The following is a 27,090-nucleotide window of genomic DNA, read 5'->3' as shown; positions in this document are numbered from 1 at the left end:
CATTTAGGGGTGAGGAATCGGAAATCTTGTTACGGTCGATGGGAAAGGAAGCAGATGTGCTGGGAGGAGTCCGGAGCCTGAAGAATGCATAGATTTCTGTGTGTCTTTGTTCGTGTGTGTGTGTGTGTGTGTGTGTGTGTGTGTGTGTGTGTGTGTGTCTCATGCTCCACAAAATATATGTATGTATATATATATTTGACACTTTCAGTTAAGTGAAAAAGTGTCACCGTCATTAGACCTAGGATATGATTCCATCAAGCTCCCTTTCTAGACAGTTTTGTGTCCAATAATGGGATCATGTGAAATGCCATTTCTTTGTTTCAGTGTATTCTGAACAAAAGCACTGCAATGCTTATTCTGGATTATGGAGATTATTCAGAGATGGAAGCAGAATTTGCTCCTGCAGCAAAACATGCGTCTATATACCTTCATGCTGGTGCCGTCCAGCACAGGGCAATGCTGCCCAGCATGTGTGTTGCCACCACGCGATGTGTTCACAATTTAATTGCGAACACATCGAACGGAGATAGACCCCTGACTGCACAGCCTGGCTGTGTAGGCAGGGGCACCGCCGCAATGTTGCCGTACGCAGGAGACATCATAGGTTAGCCCCGAAAACGGCCATGACACGCCTGCATTTCTAGCCTTAATCCTTCCTCAACGCAGCGTCGACACTCCTGGATGCCCATCGCCTGTCAATCATCATGCATTGTAAAGGGTTGCGCACGCGCCCTATCGCCGGTGGGTGTGCGCAGACCCTATGAACGCGGCATGTAAATTAAAAATGTAAATCAATTAAATTGTAAATACAGATGTGTACACTTATATCTAGCCTCCCTGCACGTTAAACAGCCCTTACACCATTCCATGGCGTTACTCTGCATAGACAAACGTCTTTACATGTAACTTTTTCTATTAACATGCATCTTATTTGCAAAACAATGCAAATAAGACACACAAGCAGCATATGCTGCTAGAAATGATATGCTGCATGCCTATGTGCTGTGCGACCGCAGCTATTTGCATACAAAATGCTAAGTTACAGTGATTTCCTAGAAAACACTGTAAAATACCATTTTGTATGTAGTTACAGCCGCAGACAATATAGGCATGCCGCATATAATTTTACCAGGAGTCCGCTATATATTGGAATGCTGTATCTACTCCGTTGTTATAGGCCCTGGGTCATTATCTGACCTTTACTAGCCTCTGCATGGTTGGATCAAGCTAGCAGTATTGGTCGGACAAACTAATTGAGGGTTTTCAGAGATTTGTCTAGGATTTCACTGCAAGACAATGGTCAGGTTGCTTCTAGAGCAGGGGTGGCCAACCAGTCAGAAACAAAGAGCCAAAAAAATCTTGTTAGGCACGTCAAAGAGCCGACGGCACACATGCAAAAATGTATACCAGAGGCATGGCCTAGCCTTGTGCCTGCTAGGCCATGCCTCTGGTATAAAATACATTTAGAAATCCAGATCCACATAAAATAAATTTTTAAAGCCAGATCCAACATAAAATACATTTAAAAAGCCAATTCCACATTAAATAATTGATAGAGAAAGATCCACATTAAAATATATTGAAAAAGCCACATTCACATAATACACTTCAGCTCCCCCATGTGTCACTTCAGCCAGTACCCTGCTGTGTCACTTCAGCCAGCTACCTCATGTGTCACTCCTGCTAGCACACTCCTATAGTATGTCACTCCAGCCAGCTCCCCCATGAGTCACTCCTGCCAGCACTCTCCTGTGTCACTCCTGCCAGGACCCTCATGTGTCACTACAGCCCCCCCGAAAACACACCTCGTGCCATTGCAGCAGCCCCTTATGTGTCCTCTGTTTGCCAGTGGGTGTCTCACCTCTAGTACCTGGCTCTCTCAGTTCCCAGTCCCCGTCGTGTTGCTGCCTGTCTGGCTGGAGTGCAGCAGTTTCCGGATCTGTTGTGGTCACGTGACTTTGAGTGTCGGGAGCCACATTTGAATAAAGAAAGAGCCGCATGAGGCTCAAGAGCCACAGGTTGGCCACCGCTGTTCTAGAGTTTCAGCTGTCTCGGCTCAAAACGTCTTTTGGCTCCACACTCAGGTTGCGGATTCGGAATTGAAACGTTTCCTGAAATCTGTTTTCCATTTGATGTCTGTGTGCTTTTTAGGGCCAGTACTGGATACCATTATTGCCCAGGCTACTGGTGGGATCCACATTTCATAGCTTTTTGTTCTTCCTTTTGGCGTGGACACCCACTAGAGGTCACTCTGCCAGTGGCTGCTTTTTCCCCTGGGGATTGGATTTAAAATTCTTTTTTTCTTGTGCCAGGCGATGCTCTGGAGCAAAGACTATGAGAAGCCTAGTGCTTTACAAGGTCTCTCAACACAGTTTTGTCACCAGTTGGAGGGCGGTTACTCCTGTTCAAAGACCATTGCGTGGAATTGTTTTTAGATGCCTTGGGGTTGGGCATCATTACCAGAGGTTACATCATCAACCTCAGGAATCTGCTACCATGGTGGTTTTTCGCTATCGCTCTTACCTGGGATGCAGAGAAGAGGGAAGCATTGGACCAAGCTATCAATTCCTTCCTCATGGATGGTGTTGTTTCTCCAGTTCCTCCGCTACAATGGAAACTGGGGTTTTTACTCCAACTTGTTCCTTGTTCGGAAGCCAAACGGATCATTACTGCCTATCTTTAATATTAGAGCCTTTAACACAAGGTTGTGGGTAGATCGTTTTCAAATAGTTAGCCACCGTTTCATCCGTTGGTAACACCATGTGACCCTAAGCTTTCAAACAGGCTCCATTTGAGCCTTTGGATTTAGCAGATCTTCAGTTCATTACTTGGAAGCTGGACCTCCTTATAGCTATTGCCTCAGCCCATTGTGTTTTCGAGTTAGGGGGTTTGTCGTACGGGCTGTATTTCCTAGTCTTCCATGATGATTGAGCTGTTCTCCATACAGCTCCTACATTCCAGACGAAACCTGTTTTGGTTTTATCGCCTCTTCCCGAGACCTGAATGATCTGGACCTATTAGGCATACTGTAGTTCGAGCTCTGCGGATTTATTTTGACAAGACTTCTATCCACCACATGGATTCTCAACTTCTTCTTTACGAGGCACATAAACATGGTTGGCTGGTTTCAAAGCAGATCATTACACGTTGAATCCACCCAGTCATCACTTCAGTCTATTCTAGTGTGGGAAGACCGGCACCAGGTCTGGTGTCAGCACATTCCACTAGGATGGGGGTGACCTTTTGGGCAGCATGACACGGGGCTTCAGCGGCACAGGTCTATCATGCAACTACCTCATCTTCTGTCAACACGTTTTACTGTTTTCAATTTTGTTTTTCCTGCAGCAGCTCCCACTGTGTGCATATAGTTCTCCGGTCAGGCAGTCTGAGTGTTCCCTCCTCTGGGGACGGTTATACATCCCATGGCCCAGTGTTCCCCAGCCTTGCTGCAAGAGAAAAGAGAATTTTTGGTCACATCGCATTGAATCCTTTTCTCATAAGTAGGCTGGGGAGCACTGTGTTCCCACCCTCCCGATCTGTTCTCCAGGTTTGTGGTTCTTGATCTTTTTTTTTTCACTGGGTTACTGCTACTCCGTACTGGACTGTTATTTTTAAAGAATTACTGGCATTATGGGGTTGCAGGATGGAGGAGCTTAGGTTTAAAGCTGCAGTTTCATTTTTAAGTGCCAGCTTCTCCAGCCTACATGCAATCCCATCGCCCAGTGTTCCCCAACCTGCTTAAGAGAAAATGATTCAACAGGAAGTGACCAAAAATCCTCTTTTTTACAAATGTAAGTTTCTGTGAAATTAGAACTACTTTACATGACAATAGACTGGTTTTAAGAATGTATTCTTAACATGTAAATATGATACATACCGTTACATTATTTTCTTTTCAAGGAATTATTAAAGAACACTGTACCAGCAGACACCATGATTAGTATGCACAGAATAGAATGCTAGGCTTGAAACAGCAATGGCTATAGACAGATTAAAGGTTCAGGAGTCTGGTTTTGTTCCATCAATCCCCACATCAGAGATCATAACTTGTGTTAGTTTAGCAAAGCCTGGTCCAATTTTCTGCACCTAACACCCTGACAGCCCTGAGGCCAGCAAAAAGAATAATCTGGAGTAGCTAATTAGATGGCTGTCTCTTCTACTGGTCTGTGCTCTTAAAGGATTAACAAATGTCTATATTTTTTTTTACTTTAATTAAGCTGTTCTCTAAAATCATCCATCTGTTTGCAAATTGCAGTGAGTTCTGGTTGTCTAAATTCTCACAGAAATAGTTTTAATTGTTACATACTGTTCTAAAACTACAGCAGCATGTGACCGTCAGAAACCCATGGGAGCAATACAGCAATAGAAAAGAGGCGCCAAAGAGCCACATTGAGCAGGGGCAGATATACTGTAGTGTTAGAAGTAGACAATAATAGAAACACATCCATTCAGATAATAAAAAACAAGTTTCTCTCAAGTTTGGGCGACTTCCTGTTTTATTCCGGTTACCCTGGTGCCAACTTAGTCTTGGGAACAGCAGGGTGAGGGCGTTTATCATTTAGTTTGGTGGGCAAAGAAAACACCTCCACATGAATAGCCCAAATTGGCTCAGATTATCTGTATTTCCTAAGGAACTGTTCATGAAAGCCTCCACTGTGTTATAAGTGTGATAGAGTCAGTTTTCTACATTTTAACACAAGCTATTTACTAATACCTTCAAGCCGTAATGGCCGCTAAACCACGTGCACGTGCTACGCACTTCATACGCTATTTGCGTACAAAGACCTCGCACGTGGCACGCAAGTCACGTACAAACGCTGCGCTGAGTGTACGGAATACACACAGCAAGCGTACACACAGATAATAACCTTTTAAACCTTAAACACAGAGTATGATTATACTGTAAGTCTTAGTATTGAGATACTGTAATGATATACCACTGGTTAACCTGGATATTTAAGCAAGCTGTTTGAGTGATTGAGATACTCAGAAACCCTTTGTACTAGCTAGAGAAACACAGACACCTTGCTGAGGTTCCAACACCTTTACTAACGAGGTTTAGCTATGTAAAATGGAAAATACAGTTAACAGCTTATACACTACAGCACTAACATAAAACACCTACACAGAATACTAGACATAAATATACAATAGCGTCTTAATCCTAAACAATAACAGTGAGAGAGAGAGAGTATGGCAAATACAGACAGAGATTAAGTTGGTCACAGAGAAAAACTTACACACTGGGGAATGATCGCTGCGCAGTCCTGGAACCAGCTCTCTAGTTAGTCATTGATGAAAACCTTTTGTGGAGAGTAGACTGAGCTGGCCCAGGCTGGCTTTTCTTATATACACAAAGTACAGTACACTACAAAGGGCCCCACAATCTTATTGTTCATTGGACACAGGAATCTGTCTTCGCATTATAACCAAAGGTCATAGGTTAGTTTGAACAGGTGGGTTGTGACTATTCCAAAATGCTCAGCTGCGAGGGATTCTCAGGATTCACACCACATGTGTAATAAAACAGCAAATACTTTTAAAGTCCATAAACTTCTTTTAAACATAACTATACGCTGGAGCGACCGATCTCTTCCTAACCAACACCGGAATGTTTCTAATAAAATACTCTTCGGTTAGGTACTAAACACCACTGTTCAGACCCTGTCTGACCCTTCGTATCATGCAAAGAGGAATTCCTTTGTTCATGAACCAGTTACACTAAACATACTTACAGATATTATTAAAGGGACCATAACCTATAAAGTATACTATTTGGATTAACTATGTAACGATCTAGTCGCCCGCCAGACGCACACAAACTCTACCGTAAATGCACATACCACGCGCCTGAGCGCACGACCGTGGAGGCGCCGTCACGCAACTGGGAATATGCGCACGCACGGGAGAGAATGTGCACGTGCAGCGGGCAAGCGCATGGGGTTAGTACAAGGCATCATAGGTCGCTATATTTTTCGACTTTGATAGTCCACCCTTTGGCAGTCACCAATAACTGCCACTTCCTAAACAGTTCAAACAGAAAAATATATGTCATCATGTAAATACCTTTTTATGATTGGGTAAAGGGAGGAGAGGAGAAGGTGGGAAAAGTATGACCTAGTGAGACAGTAAAAGCATGTGTGTATGAAATCCATGTTTGAGGGGTCATGTATCATCGTGCCGTACGTGTTTTAAATCAAGCTTCGAGGTATTGCGAAGTATACATTTGAATCCTTCTTATCCCGTATTAAGGGTCAGTGGATGGGCTGTCAAACTCTACCGAGCTCTTTTCGGCTTTTGGTTGCAACAAATGGGGGAGCACATTTAGTTGATGATACATGAAGGGGGGGGGGGACATGTGAATGCTAATATGTGAGAATCACCTGTCGACTATGTGAGATACTACCTGTAGGTTGTAGAAATGAAGATAAGAAACAATCGTTATAAATGCAGTCGTAAACTATGTGAGGTTAAATAAACAGTCGCCGATTGAGGTCTTGTCTGATGTCTTGTCTTGATGTACATGTTGTCTGATGTCTCTCGGTGCTTTTGCTATAGGTGGCGACAAAAGCTTTTCCAGTGTCCATAAAATTACAGTTTCTAAAGTATTGGGCTTTCGTAAAAAGTTAAAGTCACTAGGGATATTGGGGGTCTGTGACATAGTTCATCAATGGTCTGTATAAAAGAGGTTGTCAAATTCTTCTTCCAAGCGGATGTCTTTGTACCTTGGAGGAAAACAAAGGAGAAACGGGTGAAAGAAACGGACCGTGGAGTCACATTTTCATCACAACATTGTCTCTATCGTTGGGTCATAAATCAAATTAGTTGTTGTTGTTATTACAGTGTCCTCGCTCCTCAGACTCATCACTCTGGTACTACCTTTACACTTTGTTAAAGTCCGAACGCATCTAAATATCAGACCAACCAATATGACGACTCCCAGAATACACAAGAGAAATTTCCCTACATCCATTATAATACCTTGGGCCCATTCTCCTAAGCCAGAGAACCAATTTCGTGGGTTCAACCATGACACCCAACTGGTCAGCTCATTACCCACAGCAGCGAGTGTGAGATTGTGTTTCCTTCGGAACTCCCACTTCAATTGCAAAATGTCATCCATCTTTTGGTCTATGACCTCGGCCGGGTCCTCAGTGCTGTTTGTAATATACGTGCAGCACTTTACTCCATACTGAGTCGCTAGGGTGACACAATACCCGCCTGTCACTGCTGTGAGATAATTGAGAATCATCCTATGCTGAACCAGCTCTGTTTTGTAGGCTTGTAACTCTCTCCCAGTGTACCTGAACGTGTCGTCATACATTTCGGTGATATTGTCTAACAAGTTTGCTAGCGCAGATATATATCTATAATTTATCACTCCTCTGGCGGTACGAGTGATATCTAATGCGAGTAGGAATTGAATCCCGGTGGATTCATGGATCAGATCAGAGGTCGGATGCTCTGTCCTCTCTATCAGGTGCCGTTTAACGACGTGCTCGTAATGAGTGTGAGTATAAGGAGCTTGGGCACCGCGGTGTATATCTTTCATTTTGATATGGGATACAGTCATTACTTCAGGCAGTACTTTTCCAATGTAACACAATCCCTCTGAGTTTGGGGCAAGCCACTTATACGCCTTTCTCCCGCATATGAAATATGCATCATCGGGGAGAACATATGGGACGGAGTATGACATAACCATGTTACAAATTTTCCATGTGAAATCTCCTAACCCTAACTCTCCCATCTGTCTAGTACACGTATCCGGTTGTACGATATGTGCACAGTATCCTGGTGATACTTCTCCAACTCGCATGGTCCTACTTCCTAGAGTGTACCTATACCGGAAATATTTTCCACTGTCGGCTATCTGGCGTATAAGCTCTGTGTCTATGGGCATTCTATCGGCTCTATATGAAAATGTCATGGTTTGATTACTCCATGACACTTCCCAATTTCCCGGCTTTCGGGGATTGGAAATGTTAAAGCATACTAAGTACCTATCCACATGATACTGGTGGAGCTTCAAACTAGGAGGACTAGAGATATTAAACCTCTTGTCCACCGGCCTCCCACCACTTAACTCAAGTACCTCTCCTACAGTTAAAGGGAATGGTACTAGTCCTGATTTGCTATGACCTTGAGGTACTTGAGAGCATACCCAACAGTCTGTCTGATTTAACACCTTACCCACTAAGGAGTGATAGTCACTCAATGGATGCCGGTCCATGTGGACATTAAAACTGGACTGACATTTCTTGATGCACCCATCCTCAACTATATTGTCACAATGCCTACAGATGCAGTTCTCTTCAGCTAACAATCCTTCACAATTCCTTCTATTGTCAATGCTACCAGATCGTTTTCTGATACTCGCCTTTACTCGGTGATTATGTTGCTCTTGGAAAACTACGCCTCCATCCTGGTCATCAGAACCCATTCCAGATCCTTTCTCGACGTCCATGGTACTCTCACCGAAACAGACTGCTCTGGTCAACATCATGGTCAACAGGAAAATCTGGATCACAGTCTCTTGGGGCGAGTCCATCTTACAGGAGGAAAAGGAGAAAAATAAGAAGGGGGGAGGAAAATAGGAGGGAGATGGGAACTGGAGAAAATAACAAAAGGGAAAAAGAAATCTGGCTCGACAAACGCCTCCGGTCTTATTATTCTCAGCGCTCAGGTGTCGTCTCAACCTTCCCGGAACAGACACTCTAGTGATACAACCTCTACCGTCTGTTCTTTATCACGGGACCTCTCTGGGTCAGCAACCTTTTTACAATGAGACGAATGGACCCAAGTCTCTCTCTCTGCAACCTTCAATGCTGTCGTGCTGGTCAATAAGACTTGATATGGTCCTTCCCATCTGTCAATAAGGCAACCTGAGCGTAGAAAATTCCGTATCATTACATAATCCCCAGGTTCAATGTCATGACAATTACTGTCTGGCAAATCAGGAATCACCAACTTTAGATTATCATTCTGATTCCTCAATTGCTTACTCATCTTAACCAAATACTTTACAGTTACTTCATTGTTACATTTCAAATCATCCTGGGGGTTAATCATAACATGGGGTTGTCGACCAAACAGAATTTCAAAAGGAGACAGATTAAGAGGGGACCTGGGGGTGGTTCTGATGCTGTATAATACGATTGGCAAAGCTTCGGGCCACAACAATCCTGTTTCAGCCATTACCTTGCTTAATTTGTTTTTAATAGTGCTGTTTACTCTTTCCACTTTCGCACTCGCCTGGGGGCGGTACGGAGTGTGCAGCTTACTATTAATTCCCATCAACTTACACATTACTTGAAAAACTTCACCTGTAAAATGGGTACCCCTATCACTCTCAATGATTCTAGGGATACCGTACCTACACACAAATTCCTGCACAATTTTCTTTGCAGTAAACACAGCGGTATTTGTGGCCGCGGGAAATGCTTCAACCCAATTTGAGAACACGTCACTACAAACCAATACATACTTTAAATTTCTACAAGGTGGCAATTATATGAAATCAATTTGTATTACCTGGAAAGGGCCATCTGTAGGAGGGATATGGGATGGCTCTGTTGGTATTGCCTTTCCGATATTCTTCCTCAAGCAGGTGAGACATGTCATCGCTCTTTTACCCGCATGAGAAGAAAATCCTGGGGCGCACCAATAAGCTCTTACCAACTTACACATTCCTTCTTTACCTAGATGAGTCAGCCCATGTGCCGCTTCCGCTAGACTTGGAAGGTATGCTCTGGGTGCCACTGGCTTACCCTGTCCAGAGTCCTGAGGACTCCTGGCCATATCCTTTTGACCTCCAAACTGCCTTTTCTTGTGGTGAACACAAATTTTGCATTTCATATAATTTCTGTGTGTTTACAGTATTAAATACCATCAGTTGTGTGCTGTCTGTCTGTATGGGGGTACTGGCTGCTGATTTAGCAGCTTCGTCTGCTCGGCTGTTACCAAGTGATATCGGGTCTTGGCTATACGTGTGAGCTTTACACTTGATAACAGCCACTCTGTCGGGTTCTTGTATCGCTGTTAGAAGTCTTTTGATGTGGGCTGCATGCGCTACGGGTGTGCCAGCTGCCGTCATGAAATTTCTGAGGCGCCATAGAGCCCTGAAATCATGGACTACTCCGAAGGCGTACCTAGAATCTGTGTAGATATTGGCTGACTTGCCTTTAGCCAATTCGCATGCTCTGGTTAGGGCAACCAGTTCAGCAACTTGTGCTGAGTGTGGTGGGCCTAGGGGTTTCGCTTCTATGGTACCTTGGTCATCTACAACTGCGTATCCAGTACACAAGTCTCCCGAGTCCGTCTGTCTGTGACAACTGCCGTCAGTGTAGAAAGTAAAATCTACATCTTCCAGTGGGTTGTCACTGATGTCAGGCCTTGCCGTGAAATTTTGGGTCAAATATTCCATACAATCATGTGTGTCATTTTCCTTACTAAATCCTCCTTCACCATCACTCTCATCCTCCACCCTTTGTGCCTGTCCAGGCACACCTGGGAGATATGTTGCAGGATTTAATGCGCTGCATCTCTTTATGGTGATGTTTACGGGGGCCATCAACGCCAATTCCCATCTTGTAAACCGCGCTGATGAGACGTGTCTGGTTTGGGCAGAATTCAGTAAAGCTGACACTGCATGTGGTGTATGAATTGTGAGGTTGTGTCCTAGCACTACATCTTCGCTTTTACTTACTAGCAATGCTATTGCTGCAACACTTCGCAAGCATGTGGGGAGGGATCGCGCTACCGTGTCTAGCTGAGCGCTATAGTAGGCTACCGGCCTGCTGGCATCACCATGCTTCTGGGTTAAGACACCTGCCGCGCACCCAGCACTCTCTGTTCCGTACAGCTCAAAGGGTTTTCCATAATCTGGCATACCTAATGCTGGTGCCTGCGTTAGGCACTGTTTAAGTCTCTCAAATGCCATCTCAGACTCGTCTGTGTGCGAAATCCGATCAGGTTTGCTTGATGAGACCATCTCCTGCAAAGGTAACGCCAGTATAGAAAACCCTGGGATCCAGTTACGGCAATACCCACACATTCCTAAAAACGTTCTAATCTGTTGCTGGGTTTGTGGCAGGGTCATGTCACGAATTGCTTGAATTCTATCAGCGGTGAGGTGTCTCAGTCCTTGTGTTAGACAGTGTCCCAAATACTTCACCCCGGTCTGGCATAATTGTAACTTATCTTTGGAAACCTTGTGTCCGGTGTCTGAAAGATGAAACAGGAGTTGTTTCGTATCTCTCAGGGACGATTCAAGTGAATCTGAACACAGCAGTAGGTCATCCACGTACTGCATTAATATTGATCCACTCTCAGGTTGAAAAGATTGTAAACAATCATGCAAGGCCTGCGAGAAAATACTTGGACTGTTAATGAAACCTTGTGGTAATCGAGTCCAGGTGTACTGTACTCCTCTGTATGTAAACGCGAATAAGTATTGACTGTAAGGGTGCAGAGGTACCGAGAAGAAAGCGGAGCAGAGGTCAATCACAGTGAAAAATTTGGCAGTGGGAGGGATTTGCATAAGGATGACAGCTGGATTTGGCACTACGGGGAATTGACTCTCAACTATTTTGTTGATCCCTCTTAGATCCTGCACTAATCTGTAACCCCTCCCCCCACTCTTTTTAACAGGGAAGATGGGACTATTGGCAGTGCTGGACGTTCTTACCAGAATGCCCTGTTGTAGCAAGCGCTCTATTACAGGGTAAACTCCTAACTCCACCTCTGGCTTCAGAGGGTATTGTGGGATTTTTGGAGCTATCCTACCATCTTTTACTTGTACAACTACTGGGGCTACGTTTGCCATTAATCCAGTGTCTTGTCCATCCTTGGTCCAAAGTGATTCCGGTATCTGGGAAATCATTTCCTCTAACTTGGACGGACACCTATTTACAATAACAGTGTGTGACATTAATCTTGTTGGGGAGTCTAGCCTATCCTGCACTTCCTGAGCGTGGTTTTCGGGTATGTCCAAGAACACACCTTCAGGAGTACAATATATGACACATCCCATTTTGCACAATAAATCTCTCCCTAGGAGATTAGTCGGAGCCGATGCAGCCAGCAGAAAAGAATGCTTGGTATGCAAAGGCCCTATCGTAATCTCTGCAGGTTTGCTTAAAGGGTAGTGCTGTACTACTCCTGTTACTCCCATGGCTGGAATTGTTTTACCAGTGGTTCTCATGCCCACGGTCGAATTTATCACTGACTTGGCCGCCCCCGTATCTACAAGGAAATTTAGAGATTTACCAGCTACATCAATTGTGACCTCGGGTTCACTTCCAAGGCTCGCAATTAATTTCACTGGCTGCAGACTACAGGTGTGGCCCCACCCCTATTGTATGTGGTGACCTCCCTGCATTGCGCTGGCAGCTATTACCTGTGAAGGGGGTAAATGGGAACTATCAGAGACTTGCCAGTCTCTTCTTGGGGGATACCTTTTTGTTTCCCCTGCGTGTGGCTCATAACTCCGTCTCTGCGGTCCTTGATCCCAATTTCGTGTGTCATGTCGTTGTCTAGGGGGTTGATATGATTTTTGTGCATTTTTCAATCTACAGTCTCGTGCAAAATGTCCCTCTTTATGACAGTAATAACAAGTTACCACATTTGACTTACCCACAGGGGTCTGAGACTTATGCTGAGTTGGCCTTGTGGTCAGGGCCTGTATACTTACGGCCATCAGCTTATCACTCTGCGACTCCCTGTGTCTGGTGATGTTCCGATCATGATCAATAGCGGCCTCTCTCAAAGTAGCCACCGACAAACCTCGCCAACATGGTTGGGTGGTCTGTACCCTTGTCCTCAATACTTCCTTTAAACCATCCATTAACACAGATACTGCTACTTCTCTATGATTCACATTTGTCTTAATGTCTTCTATCCCTGTAAACTTAGCCATTTCCTGCAGTGCCCGATGAAAATAATCAGCAGCTATTTCTCCCTCTTTTTGCTTGATGGAGAAAATTTTGTTCCATTTAGCAACAGCTGGGAAATATACTCCTAGCTGCAAATTAATTATTTTCACATTATCTTGATTGTACTCCTCAGTAAGGGGTACCTCTTCATCTAGTCTACAGTCAGCTATAAATTTCGCTGAGTCGACATTGGAGGGTAAACATGCCCTCAGCAATGTCCGCCAATCTTTGTTATTGGGCTCCACAGTATTTCCTAGCTCTCTAATGTACTTCTGGCTTGCAACTAGATCTTTCCTAGGATCAGGGAATTCAGACACCATTGATCTTAATTCCGTTTGGGAAAAGGGGCAGTGCATGGCGATGTGTCTGACAGGAGTGACTCCTGAAGTGTCAGTTTTCCCATTTGGGACTGCAATTACCCTAACGGGATTAAGTTCAATAACATCATTCTGAGTAGATTCTACAACATGTGGTGTAATGATTTCTGCATAGTGTACAGTGCCGTACTTACCAGTTGATACGACCTCACCTGTCCCTCCACTAGGGGCCTTTGATACTGCTCTTACTGGTTGGGCCGTGCCCACTGTTGTTTCTGCTATGGTGGCTGCTAGAGAGAGTGCCGATATTGTTGTGGGCTCATCCTCTTGGTCACAATCCTGGGGAAAGTTTAAAACAGGGAACAGCTTGCACGGGTTAGTATTAGCATCAACAATCTTAGTTACATTATTCTTAACATCTATACAGTTTCTAAGTGCATGTTTATCATACACCAGTGTGCCATTCTCTGTAACCACTTTCTCTCCTGTTATGTATGGTGGTGGTGGTGCGGTGGCTATCAGTTTCCTGATAGGGTTAGATCCAGCCGCTTGAGCCAATCCTCTTTGTATTTCACCTTCCTGTTGCTATAATTGTAAATAATCATAATGTTTGATCCATCTCTTTGCAGATTTAATGAGACATATCCTTCTCCTTAGATTTTGTAACACCTCGGGGCTAAAACTGCCTACCCGTGGGAACTTTTCCCCGTCATGCACAGTCATTCTTTCCCATTCATCGCACAAAACCTCTGTGTGTGAACCGTATTTCTCACACATGATATACCTTGCCGACCCTATTGGCCGGCTTACTAAATCAACCTGAACCAAGGTTGATCGCCCCCTACCTGAACAACTGGCCCCCATCTTTGCAGGTGTTGCTTTCACTACCTCTGACCTTCAAATCAGGGTCTTCAGCGAACCCTTACAAAAACCAAGATGTCCGGGGTAGGCCGACGGTTAAAGTTTACCGAGTACCTTCACACGCTCGCCCACGTCGACCAATACGCCCACACACTGCCTTAGCGCTGGCGTACTCAACCTAGGGCCCCTGCAACCTGAACCTCTATTTACTGGAACGTGTGGGTGTGATCCGAAGAGCACTTACCCTTCCCAGTAAATATCAGTTGCTGGAGAGTTCCTGAGTGACCAGCAAACCTCCCTTAAAATAAAAAAATTACACAAATCACGTTAGAATGTACAAATAGCATTTATGACCCCTCTAGCGTACGCAAATGGTACTGGATCAAGTTACAAACTAATGCACACAATTACATGCGGTACAATCGTACTGCACATAAGCAACTAATCTTATGTGCGGAACGACCAACGGAATCGAAAATTACGGCTGCGAATTCCTTCAGCCAGAGCTTGATGGCCTATATGGGTATTGCACCAACCCTCCTGGGGTTGTGCTTCTTGACTCTATCTATAGCGGACTTCCTAGTCCGCTGTACCTAGACCTCTTGGTCTGTCTCTGGACCTCCTGGTCCTTGACCTCCTGGTCTGCTATACTCTAATGCTCTTATTTCAATATTTAACAAGGGATGCCTCCCAAGCCACCGCGCTGTCACTTTCATGAATGTACCTCACGAGAACTCGATTTCCTGTGGTTCCACCCAAAAATGAGAAACTTATATATATATGCACACACTCTTTCACCTCATATACTCTTTCCTTTCGTTTCTGTACAGAAATCCCTTTCATTCAGTATCGCAGTCTAGTCCCAAAAGGAGTTACAACTAGAGAAGGATTTATTACGCTAAAATTTAGGACACTGAGATTGACTTGCGCTATTATCGCGTTGCTTCCGTATCGCCTACTAAAACAATACTATCGTGTGATTTGTATTACGTGGGCGTACCCATACGCTCCGTTGCATAATATACGCTACGTGTGTAAGCCCTTGCGTCGCGTACGCTTGTCCCGCCCTTTGTTAGGGACACGTGTAAACAGACCAGACACGTCCACAGTAACACAAGTAACACGTTTCTATAAATGCAAATGATATTTAACTGTAATCATTTACTGAACACCACACAGAACTTCCTTGTATCTTAGGCAAAGCCGTGTGCGTGTTTTACAAATTACTTCCTTACGTATTAATTTTACTTTTAACTACCAATAGCAACACATCTTTCTCAGCACGTTATCAATGATAAAATGGCAACCAGGAGAGTGAGATGTGAAAATACACAGATGAAAATGCAATTCTAAATTAATCTAATGACATACATTAATGTAAACACACACACATAATATTACATATATGTACTAATCACTATTACATCTATGAGACCTTATTCAGTGCTTCTACTTTGCATATGAATGTGCTTTTAACTATCTGTGAAGGCGATTTCTTTCACTGCTGGGAGAGAAAAAAAAACAAAACCCAGTTACACAGGTTCATTTGCATTTCAATGGCCCATCTCACAAGTAGCAGAGTTAAACAGGCTCTTGAAGGAAGAAAGAGAAGAGAAAAAAAAAAACCAACAACTTTGTTTTATTTGTGTATTTCCTAAATCAAATATTCATTTTACTATTATCTTACATTAAACTCTATCTAAACTATTTATAATTAATTATGATATGGACTAAATAAATGCATTAAAAAACTCATTAAATGGTGATTTCTTTTTGACAATGGATGGCTGATTATTTCCCGAGTCAACTAAAAATCAGCCATTCAGAAAAAAAAAATTGACCTTCCCAAAATGGCCGCTGCTCCTCCCCCTTCCACATCCATGAGGGTTACACAAAATGGAGGACAGACCATGCGGCTTCTTTTGTCACAACGAAAATCACCATGCCAGCCCCTAAAGGCCTGAGTTAAAAATAAAACTATCAAGCTATGCAGAGCGATTAAAAATACTTTTAAACCTATTTAAACAGACAAGCAATCCAATCTGCGTGTGCAGTTGGCACCAAATAGAAATTAAAACCAGATTTAAAAAGACAATAGCTTAATGTTCTTACCTTCTTCGGTTCCGGATTCCACCAGCACTCCTACAACGTAGCGATGCAGACGCTTATCTAGTCAGCACTACCGTATCCCCAACCCACAACACGGATACCAAGGGATACTACCTTCCCCCTTTGCTGACAGATAAAGTCTGCTTGTGTTCGCTAGTGCGGATATGTGGAGGAAGGACGAGGCCCCAATTGATAGTCAGTTTTCTACCTTTTAACACAAGCTATTTACTAATACCTTCAAGCCGTAATAGCCGCTAAACCACGTGCACGTGCTACGCACCTCATACGCTATTTGCGTACAAAGACCTCGCACGTGGCACGCAAGTCACGTACAAACGCTGCGCTGAGTGTACGGAATACACACAGCGAGCGTACACACAGATAATAACCTTTTAAACCTTAAACACAGAGTATGATTATACTGTAAGTCTTAGTATTGAGATACTGTAATGATATACCACTGGTTATCCTGGATATTTAAGCAAGCTGTTTGAGTGATTGAGATACTCAGAAACCCTTTGTACTAGCTAGAGAAACACAGACACCTTGCTGAGGTTCCAACACCTTTACTAACGAGGTTTAGCTATGTAAAAGGGAAAATACAGTTAACAGCTTATACACTACAGCACTAACATAAAACACCTATACAGAATACTAGACATAAATATACAATAGCGTCTTAATCCTAAACAATAACAGTGAGAGAGAGAGAGTATGGCAAATACAGACAGAGATTAAGTTGGTCACAGAGAAAAACTTACACACTGGGGAATGATCGCTGCGCAGTCCTGGAACCAGCTCTCTAGTTAGTCATTGATGAAAACCTTTTGTGGAGAGTAGACTGAGCTGGCCCAGGCTGGCTTTTCTTATATACACAAAGTACAGTACACTATAAAGGGCCCCACAATCTTATTGTTCATTGGACACAGGAATCTGTCTTCGCATTATAACCAAAGGTCATAGGTTAGTTTGAACAGGTGGGTTGTGACTATTCCAAAATGCTCAGCTGGGAGGGATTCTCAGGACTCACACCACATGTGTAATAAAACAGCAAATACTTTTAAAGTCCATAAACTTCTTTTAAACATAACTATACGCTGGAGCGACCGATCTCTTCCTAACCAACACCGGAATGTTTCTAATAAAATACTCTTCGGTTAGGTACTAAACATTACTGTTCAGACCCTGTCTGACCCTTCGTATCATGCAAAGAGGAATTCCTTTGTTCATGAACCAGTTACACTAAACATACTTACAGATATTATTAAAGGGACCATAACCTATAAAATATACTATTTGGATTAACTATGTAACGATCGAGTCGCCCGCCAGACGCACACAAACTCTACCGTAAATGCACATACCACGCGCCTGAGCGCACGACCGTGGAGGCGCCGTCACGCAACTGCAGATATGCGCACGCACGGGAGAGAATGTGCACGTGCAGCGGGCAAGCGCATGGGGTTAGTACAAGGCATCATAGGTCGCTATATTTTTCGACTTTGACAAGTTAGAGTTCATAATCACAGTACTTACAACATGCACTGTTATACATTTGAACATGCTAATATTGGTAGAAATGCACTTTCCCATATACAATGTGAAAGTATATGCCTGGTTTCCACCAGCAACGAGGATGTGTAAAAAATAGTTTTGTGGCCCACAAACCAGGGGACGTCACTGCATTCATACATAACCCATCATACAGTATCAGTCTTCCTTTAAATTTCTAATTACAAAACCAAGAGGGAAATGTAAAATCACCTGCGAGATGCGGGCATCGGCAAGTCTGCCTTTTTTTAAAAAACAACAGGTTCGTTAAAAACCTTCAGATTTGCTGGAATTGTGCAGAAACATTTCCCCTTACATCTCATATTGCATGTGGGAATAAAATCAGGTGCATGCGCTCACCTAACTCTCCTAATCTGCACAGCGCCCTTCTTGGGAACATTTTGCACCCCCATTTGATTTGCAGACTCCATGCCCTTCACATACAATTATACCCATCTGTAAAGCAACACAATAACATTTATGCTGCAGTTCTGCACTTTTGCTTTCTAAGATATTGCCCCCAGATCTTTGCCTTGTACATACTGCAAGGATCAGAGTTTCAGTACTAAAATAGAATTCCTTAGCAACATACAAGCTTGCACTATAAATATGGCTGTACTTGGGTTACACTGTAGGATGTTGTATTTGAGCACTGTTGGAATCCAGATAAATATCACTTTAAAAAAAAACTAGCATCTTCTCTGAATAGAGAGGAAGATTCTTGTATCTGTAAAGCTGATATTACTTTGTGTTTCTTAGGCGTGTTACACACTCTGATTTTTTTTTTTTTTTTTTTATCGGAACGACAAAGGCTGTCAGCATGCTGATTGGTGGATGGCTGGAGCTATCAGAGTGCTGACAGCCATTCACTGTAGTAGTAGTAGTATTATTATTATTATTATTATTATTATTATTATTATAAAATGTTATTTATATGGTGCCACAAGTGGTCCGCAGCGCCATACACATATACATTGTATGAAAGTATGTAGAGAGATGGCGCGAAATGCAGGAGGGGCAAGGTATGATTTTTTTTGTAATTGGTTCCTGTGAATTGGTGTGTGGGGGCCCCAGTGTATTGCTTTGCCGAGGGCCTACTATGCTGTTAAGATGGCCTTGCTCGTGATCATGTAAGAGGATTAGGCTGCATGTGACATATCTATGCAGTGTAATGAGAAGGATACAAGTGTTGCAACCACAGACTTGACAGTTCATATAAGAGGGGACATGATCCCCCAGCAGCAGAGAGTAATGTGAGGTCATGTCAGGCTGATGTGGGGAGATTATGCAGAACTATGCACCTCTGTAGGAAATGAAATACAACTTGTACAGGACTTTATTAACGTAGCTGTATGGATTTCTGTAAAGTGCAAGAAAACTGTGCTCCCCTGGCGGTTTCAAACTCTGGATATTAAAGACCCCAAACTGATCACAGTAGGTGCTCACACCTCAACGTACCACGCTTGATAACCGACCAAAAAACAAAAATGAACATACAGAATAAACTGTACTGTTGGCAGCCCTGACGAACAGGGATCAGGTTTTTATCTTGTAAAGTCTGTTTCTGGGAATTGTGGACTTTTTACAACTATGTAAAATATGAACATAAATTATGTTGAACTGCTCACTTTAAATATCATCCAAGTGGTGCACTTAATGTTTCAATTAAACTTCCGATATAGACATATACCTTTTATCAGTATGTACCATGTCAGTATGTACCTTGTTACGAATATTTCCTGCATACAAATACTCTTCCTCTTTTCAGGCTGCCATACGGAAAGAGCTTAATGAGTTTAAAAGTACAGAAATGGAGGTGCATGAAGAAAGTCGTCAGTTTACACGGTGAGATTCTTTTCTTTTTCCTATTAAGTTCTGTCACCAGCTGAGCATTTGTTTGCTACCAAATCGCAAAAGACGTTTGTTCCAGAATAATTTGGGAAATAAGAGGGTGGTTCAATAAATAAGGTAACAAGACCTCTCATTGCATAAATGTATTCAACTCGTACATATATGTATTACCAATAGTATGACCTTGGTACAGATTCTTTTTCCACATAGTCCCCATAATTGTCTAAGCATTTGTTCCAACGGTACACCTAGGCATCTATCCCAGCATAGAAGAAATCAATGCATGGCAGGAGGACATGACAGCTTGCTGAACTTCACAGTTGGTTGCAAATAACCTTCCACCTAGGTGCTTCTTCAGTGGCCCAAATAGATGAAAATCACTCTGTGCCAGGTCAGGGCTGTAGAGAGGAAGGTCAAGTAGCTCCCAATGGTAGCGCCTTAACAACTCATGCATGCGGATGGCTAGCGATGGATTAGCATTATCATGCGGCAATAGGACTCCTGCAGGAACTGCACTCCCTCATGGTACTGTGTCAAGTTCACGAGAGACAATCCCATCCTACTGGATTTGGACATCTTATGAGTTGCTTTGGTACCCAGTGTGAAAACTTTTTCCTGTATCCCAATTGCTCATGCATGATGTTGCGCACAGTAGCCGCTGAGATGTTCAGTTTGACGGCAATATCACTCAACTCATAACCATCTGTCCTCCAGAACCTTCAATGCGGCACAAATTGTCATCTATGGTGGATGTGCTTGACTGGCCGCATCACTGCTGATCTTGAAGGTCTCTCCTACCATTATAAAAGGTAGTGCCCCAAACCTGTTTCTGTGACATGATGTTATCACTGTACACCTTGACTAGTTGGCAATGAATTTCAGTTGCTGATGTGCCCTTTAGATGCAGAAACCGGATCACATTACACAGCTCAGTGTTAGACAATGTTTTCCGCCAGCCCCATCATCTTACACCTGATGTTGGGGACAGTATGACTGATATGAGGCGCAGTCTAATGGTCACGAGGGGAAGCAGTTGTCTACATGCTCTGGCCTGATGGGAAATTAGACTGAATTAGAGAATAATAAATGAACCACCCTCGTATTTGTGAGCTTAACGTGCTGGAGTGGTTGTTATTTTGAATTTGTTGCTAATTAAAGTTCAGAAGTGTCATACTATCTAAGTGCAATTTATTATTATTAGCTTATAATTGTACATGATTATTATTATTATTATTATTATTATTATTATTTTTTATAGGTTTCACCGTCCATAGTGAAATGAAAACTGTTGACCACGTCAGGCTGGAAGTTCATGTTGAGATGTAGAAACACTGCTCCATTATCAGCATGCGCATATGTGTCTCTGAGCCCAATTCAGTCATTAACACAGAGGACAGGGGCAACAACTGAGATCATGGCTGTTTGTGCATTTCCATACTAGATACAGAAACTGAAAATCTTCCCTGGGCCTTATTTTTGGCATTACAACATATGGATAAATAACCTAGCACTATAAAAATACTAAGATGAAAAGAAGAAATGTCTTGGAAAACAGGCAGCAAGGATTGTATGAATGCGGAGTTGTCCATGCAGCTTTGTGATCATATTAGAATCACATACTTCCTGCAGACGTCTAGATGCCTAAATATAACAGCACTATCAATCACTTGTTACTTATCTGAACTTGGCTGTTAAATTATATGGCTGTTCTAAGTGCTGTCACTGTAATAGCTGACAGCTGAAATTAGGGTTTATGTATAAGGTTTTTATAGCAAAAAAGATAGCCAAAATGAAAATAAAGTGTTTCTTTATTGATGGAATGTATACTGAATTCATCTGTTCATATATTAAACAGCAGGTGCATGTTTTAGGAAAATACCCTGAATCCTCAGTGAATACAGAGCAATTGCCTGGGCCCTGAAGGAACCTACTTCCTTTGGCAAATGTCGTAGTATTACTTGTACAGAAACACATAGGAAAGATACCGTAACCATCACATTTCCAGTGCAGATGGTTGGCAATCTGGCCATGGATCTCAGGGGCACTGAGAGGGGGGTGGGGAGGGTGCTGATTAACTGGGTCCAGGATTGCCTAAGAGGCTTGGAAGGAGACACAGGACAGCCATGGAAAAGATGAAATTGCCCTTCTAGAAGTATGCCACAACAAAGCATAGTATTTTAGTAAGTGGGTATGGCCACATCTCCTCTAACTTCCAGGCCCACCATACGGGCTGCCCTGGCCATGGTCACGCAACACTAACCTATTAATGAGGGAAACCCAAAGGCATAAAGTGGCTAGGGAAACAAGACAGCTGGTCCTATTCCAATCACCTAAATGTTTCCTCATAGATAGAACTTGTTTGAGGCTTAATTTCTTCAGCTGTGTTACAGTGGCCCTTTAGTAATTGATGCAATCATGTTATGACAAATATAGCAGAGATATGAATTAAAGACATGGAGTGTCCATGTAACTATAATATGCATCCATTGCATAGTGTTCTGCAATGTTTACACTAAAGAGGTATCTGATTAAATAACTAGTAGCACTTAATTTCCTTAAAGGATAGAGTATAGTTAATTGCTTGTATCATGGCACTGGAAACTATGTATAAAATGTAATATTGACTACAGAAAAAGGCTACCTGTCACATCTAGTTTTACTTTTCTCCTTACTAACACTTTATTCTCTGGATATAACTGATCCCAAGGGTGTTTAAATTCACCCCTATCTGCTGGAACTTTGATTAGTTTTAGTTTGGAATTTAACTTTATCTGAATGATCTACTTCTAAAATGTCTTAATACTTAATGTACATACATATTTATTTATCCTGTCTACTATCTGCAGCATCCTATATGTAGTGAAGAAAATGGGCAAGTAAACACAAATATGGTTTTAAAAGTAAATTTAAATAGCTCCCATAATTGTTTTTCTGTCTACATCTTACAGCCTTAGACGGTCAGCCAGACAGCAACAAGAACACATTTTTACATCATACCCATGACCTCATCAGGTCTGAAGCTCCAAGAGTGAATCACTTTCCATCACTGGGCTTTCAAACCTGATAAAGTTCAGCAGTGTGGTACATCCATATTAGCAAATGTGTTTTATATAATACATCTGTTTTGGTAAAATTCAGTTCTCCTTTGAGCTTCCTTTTTATATTTAAGACTATCATTTTGTCACCACTCTTTGGATTTTATCAAGTTAAAAGCAAAACTTGTTTTTGATATTGAGTTCTTAGCCATTATCATTGATCCCAAGATATACAGCTAGTGCTTTGGGGAGAATTCTAGTAGCTGCAGTACTTTCTGTGTTGTTGCAGCTTCAAGGTTTCACGCCTGAACTTATCCAATTAGCAGTCTGGTTTCTCAAACAGTAAGCCATGGGTTTCGGAGTAAGTGCCTGGAGCTATGGGTTAACCACTTGTGGGCAGCTGTGGGGAGAACCCAAAGCCCATCTTACCGCTGGCCAAACAGAAATCCGCTTTAAGTGCCGCCTGTCGCAGACACTTAACCTGGCAGCTGCCGTGCAGCGGCTTATTCAATTTGGCCCTAAGGATATGTAAACTCCTCTCTTTTCACTGCTGATCTTAGTTATTCTGCTAGCCTTACTTTTTGAAATGCAGTTTTCATAGGTTACAAAATGTAACTCAATGAGCCATGGTTGCGAAACATGGAAATTGTGTTGCAGCATTTATTGCCATATGAAATATAAAATTTATTGTTTTGGATTGGGATTTGTAATACCAAAAAATGATGCTTTGTAGACAACTTAATGTGGGGGTAATGATGTAATAACTATATAATACACAATATGCTAATATATATGTGTATGCACTCCTACAAATAATACCCGTATATAAATGATGGGTTATGTCATTACGTCAGAGTGTATTATAAGAATGAATGCACCCCTATGCCTGACATCGGCACAGACAGCAGTGACTTGTGTAATAACACTCATCATTATATGGCCATGGAACTCCTCAATAATGTGTACTCTGTATTGTAAATGAACAGGTTACTCCATTATCCCATCTCTCAGTGCCAGATGATGTTGTAACCACACCATACTATTAACATATTGCCAGTCTTATACTATTGCAACTGTTGCCATAGTAAATATGGGCCAAATCAGCTCTGTTAACTGCAAACTATGATTGACCGTAGTGCTTCACTTTTGTCTTACTGTTAAAATGCATAAATTATTCAGTATTAATGTACAATTTGCTCTAATACTTGTATGTAGAGATTCTTTCTTGTATTGGCAGAGGACAATAAAATCCTATGTCCTAAAATATGAGAGGCAATGCAGTTTTGCTAAGCATTAGCATCATTTATAGACAAAGGACTGTGAGTTGTGGACGTAGTATAAAATCAAAGTATCTTCTCTAAGAGATTCATCCAAATGGAATAAAATGTTCAGTGATTTTTATTTTAACCAGGTATATAGAGTTTCAGCTTTGTGTGAGCTTTACAGGCATTCCCAATAAAATATTACACCCTCTTTTTGAATTAATAGGTAATTACTTTTTAAAGCTCTGTACAAAGGTACACCATTACGGTATATCACATGTGGCTTGTATACTGTACTAATTTTTGTATTGTACAATGGCTTGAAATGTTTTAAAAATCATCTGAAAAACTGTTTAAGTGGCTATAAAACATGTGAAGCTTTTCAATGAAGTTAGAGTGGTAAATTTGCAGTGTTATGTAAAGGGCCCTACACATTGGCCGAGCTGCCCGACAGCGGACACGGGCGACCCGGCGGCGGGGGGGCAGTGACGGGGGGAGTGAAGTTTCTTCACTCACCCCTTCACCCGGCTCCGTAGCAGTGCAGGCAAATATGGACGAGATCGTCCATATTGGCCTGCATGCACAGCCGATGGGGCACCAGCGATGAACGAGCGCGGGGCCGCGCATCGTTCACCATTGGTGCCTCCACACTGAAAGATATGAACGTTATCTCGTTCATTAATGAATGAGATCATTCATATCTTTGAGTGATGTCGGCCAGTGTGTAGGGCCTATAAATGCTAGGGCACTTTTGGAAGCCAAGGTAGAAATATTTAAGTTAGATATTATATCTTTAAATGTAATAGCCCCAAACCAATCTCCATTACATTTTAGAATTACAAATTCGTGCAATTTTAGAAATTAATGTTTACTTAATATACTAAATTCTGTAGGTTTGCCATATGTTCTGTTATATTTATCAAGATACTGTATGTGCTATGGTTAATAATTTGTGTGCCAAAACATACAACAATAGCATCCTGTAAAATTCACCAATGTACAGATTAAGAGATCAATTCCATTAGGAGTGATGCAAAGTTGCTCTGTTTGGACGCAGTGTTTGAGAGATGTGCAGTGTGTACAAATTCTGTACATACAGAGTTTGCACCCCTACTTGACTGCAAACTAAAATGCACAATTTAGGAACTATGTAGGGGAGCATGTCCTGCATATTGCCCCTAATAGAAACAAGCCCTAAGTGATCCCAAAAAGTACTGTTTAATAAATATTGCAACAGCAAATCTATAATGTTTTAGAAGTGCATTTCTGCAATGAATATACAGTAAGTTATCTTAATATCTTGGCATAGCCAATATCTTAAAGCCAAGTGTTTTTAAGGGACAATAATGTTGAAATTATTGTGATTTTTCAGGCACGAGCTATAGCTAAATTGGTGGTACTGACGTCATTATCCACACGTAATTTTTGTTTTGGAATTTTACTGCACCTAGATCATTTTTAACATTCTTCTTTTGGCAATAAAAATTCTACTTTTAGAATTTGAGCTGTTGTATTTGTTTATATGATCGGATCTAAACATGCCACTTTTTTAATTTAAGAATTTTCTACATTTTTTTTTAAGTCTTTCTATTTAATTTTTTTTTAGATATGTGAACATTTTAACCATATCTCAATGGTGAAGACATAGTTTTAATAAATAATTGGCAGTGGTTTTTGGTTGCACTAGATGCTTTGAATTCAAGTACATTCCATTTTAGATATAGCAGGGCTGAAACTAGGATTTTTATCACCTAGGACAGTAATTTGGTCACCCGTAGCACCATGTAGAGACCACTGGTCAGTCACCACAGGTGTCCCGACGACTGTAGCAGATATCAGGATCTAATGTGTGTGCGGACAGGTCAGTCACCAGAGCGGAAGTAGTACAAGATAATAGCCGGCATAGGAGAGGTCCCAGACACCAGAACTCACCCGCACAGCATCTGCACCAACTGTGGGCAGACAGATGGTGCCTTGCGGCCATCTGTTGTCACTGCGGTTTCCTCTTCTAGTTGTCCAGGCTCCATCACAGAGCTGCACCACCGCCCCTAGATCCGCCCCTAGGGTTTGGTTTAAAGAGAGTGTCCAGCCTCTCTCAGTGGTGGTGGCTTTTCTCACTGAAGCAGGCCAACACTGCTTGTATTCATCCCCTGCTCCTCTGTTACGGCATATGCCGCCCTTTACTCCCCCCTGCCTAGTTGCGCTTCTGGATATAGACAGAATTCCATGAGAGATTAAAAAGTTGAAATTCATTAGGATAAAATAATTCAGATAAAAGGCGGAAGACATTATATATTTCAGTTTGGATGTCTGAAATACTATAATCTTAAAGTCCAATCACACAGGTCAATTGAGATTTTTTTTTTTTTTTTGGCAGTACTCCCTTACTATTTCTATGCCTTTTTTGCAATACCAACGTCCACAGTTGCAAGGTCTGTAGATTGCTTTTAGCTGGACACACACCTGCACGTTTTGTAACTACAAATCATCTACATCATGCAGTGTGTACGCATGATTGCACGCTCCCGCAAGTCGTTGATGACATCTTCCAGTCGGCTATGCTGCAGGGCCGTCATTTTATTGCTAGCGACCCAGTGCAGAGTAAATTAAGGGCCGAACAATATGTCGTTCTGTCCTCCATATGTGTACTGCCAATCTCTGCTGACCATCGGGACAATTGCCCGCTGCTCTAGTCTGTAGCTGGCTTTTGTCTCTAGGAGATTTAAGAAGGAAGTTGATAAATAAATCAGCTACTGCTTAGATGGTCGTACTGGATGGGTCTACAAGTAAAGACAGCTTAGCTAATTGGTCATGCTTAGTAATGCTTTATACAGCAATGTATATCTTTTACATAGATGTCAATAATGAATTGTATAGCATGGTCTATATTTATATATGTAAATGCAAAAGAATGACCGCATCAGGATAAGTCTTTCTGGTGTCTCTTTAAGATATATTGCAATATTTGCCTTAAACCATGTATACAGGAAGGTATCTTGTGGTTTTCGTTGTGGATGTGTTATGAAGGTTGTATTTAGCGTGGCAGCTGTAATCAGTAGATGAAGATATTTTGATTTGTAGTGAATAAGTGATTCATTGCTATATGTAGGATGCACAGAGTATTTTCTGTGAGTGTAAATAACTGGAAATGTACACTGGTTAAATAGCA

At 42.1% G+C, this 27,090-nt stretch overlaps 1 protein-coding gene across 3 annotated transcripts in view; it reads left to right on the top strand.

The window, feature by feature from the left end:
- The window catches only part of PHACTR2 (phosphatase and actin regulator 2), a 345,447-nt gene extending 323,999 nt beyond the window's left edge, over positions 1–21,448 (top strand). For all 3 annotated transcript variants that reach the window (XM_063917469.1, XM_063917468.1, XM_063917470.1), the window contains 2 exons: positions 19,542–19,618; positions 20,883–21,448. In XM_063917469.1, the coding sequence (XP_063773539.1) occupies positions 19,542–19,618; positions 20,883–20,898 (93 nt within the window). In that variant the 3' untranslated portion in view covers positions 20,899–21,448. The remainder of the gene's footprint in view (positions 1–19,541; positions 19,619–20,882) is intronic.
- The last annotated feature ends 5,642 nt before the right edge of the window (positions 21,449–27,090 follow it).

This window comes from Pseudophryne corroboree, chromosome 4 (assembly GCF_028390025.1).
Source record: "Pseudophryne corroboree isolate aPseCor3 chromosome 4, aPseCor3.hap2, whole genome shotgun sequence".
Classification (NCBI taxonomy): Eukaryota; Metazoa; Chordata; class Amphibia; order Anura; family Myobatrachidae; genus Pseudophryne; species Pseudophryne corroboree.
Note: the sequence above shows the minus strand (reverse complement) of the source record. Positions and strands in the feature narration are given on the sequence as shown.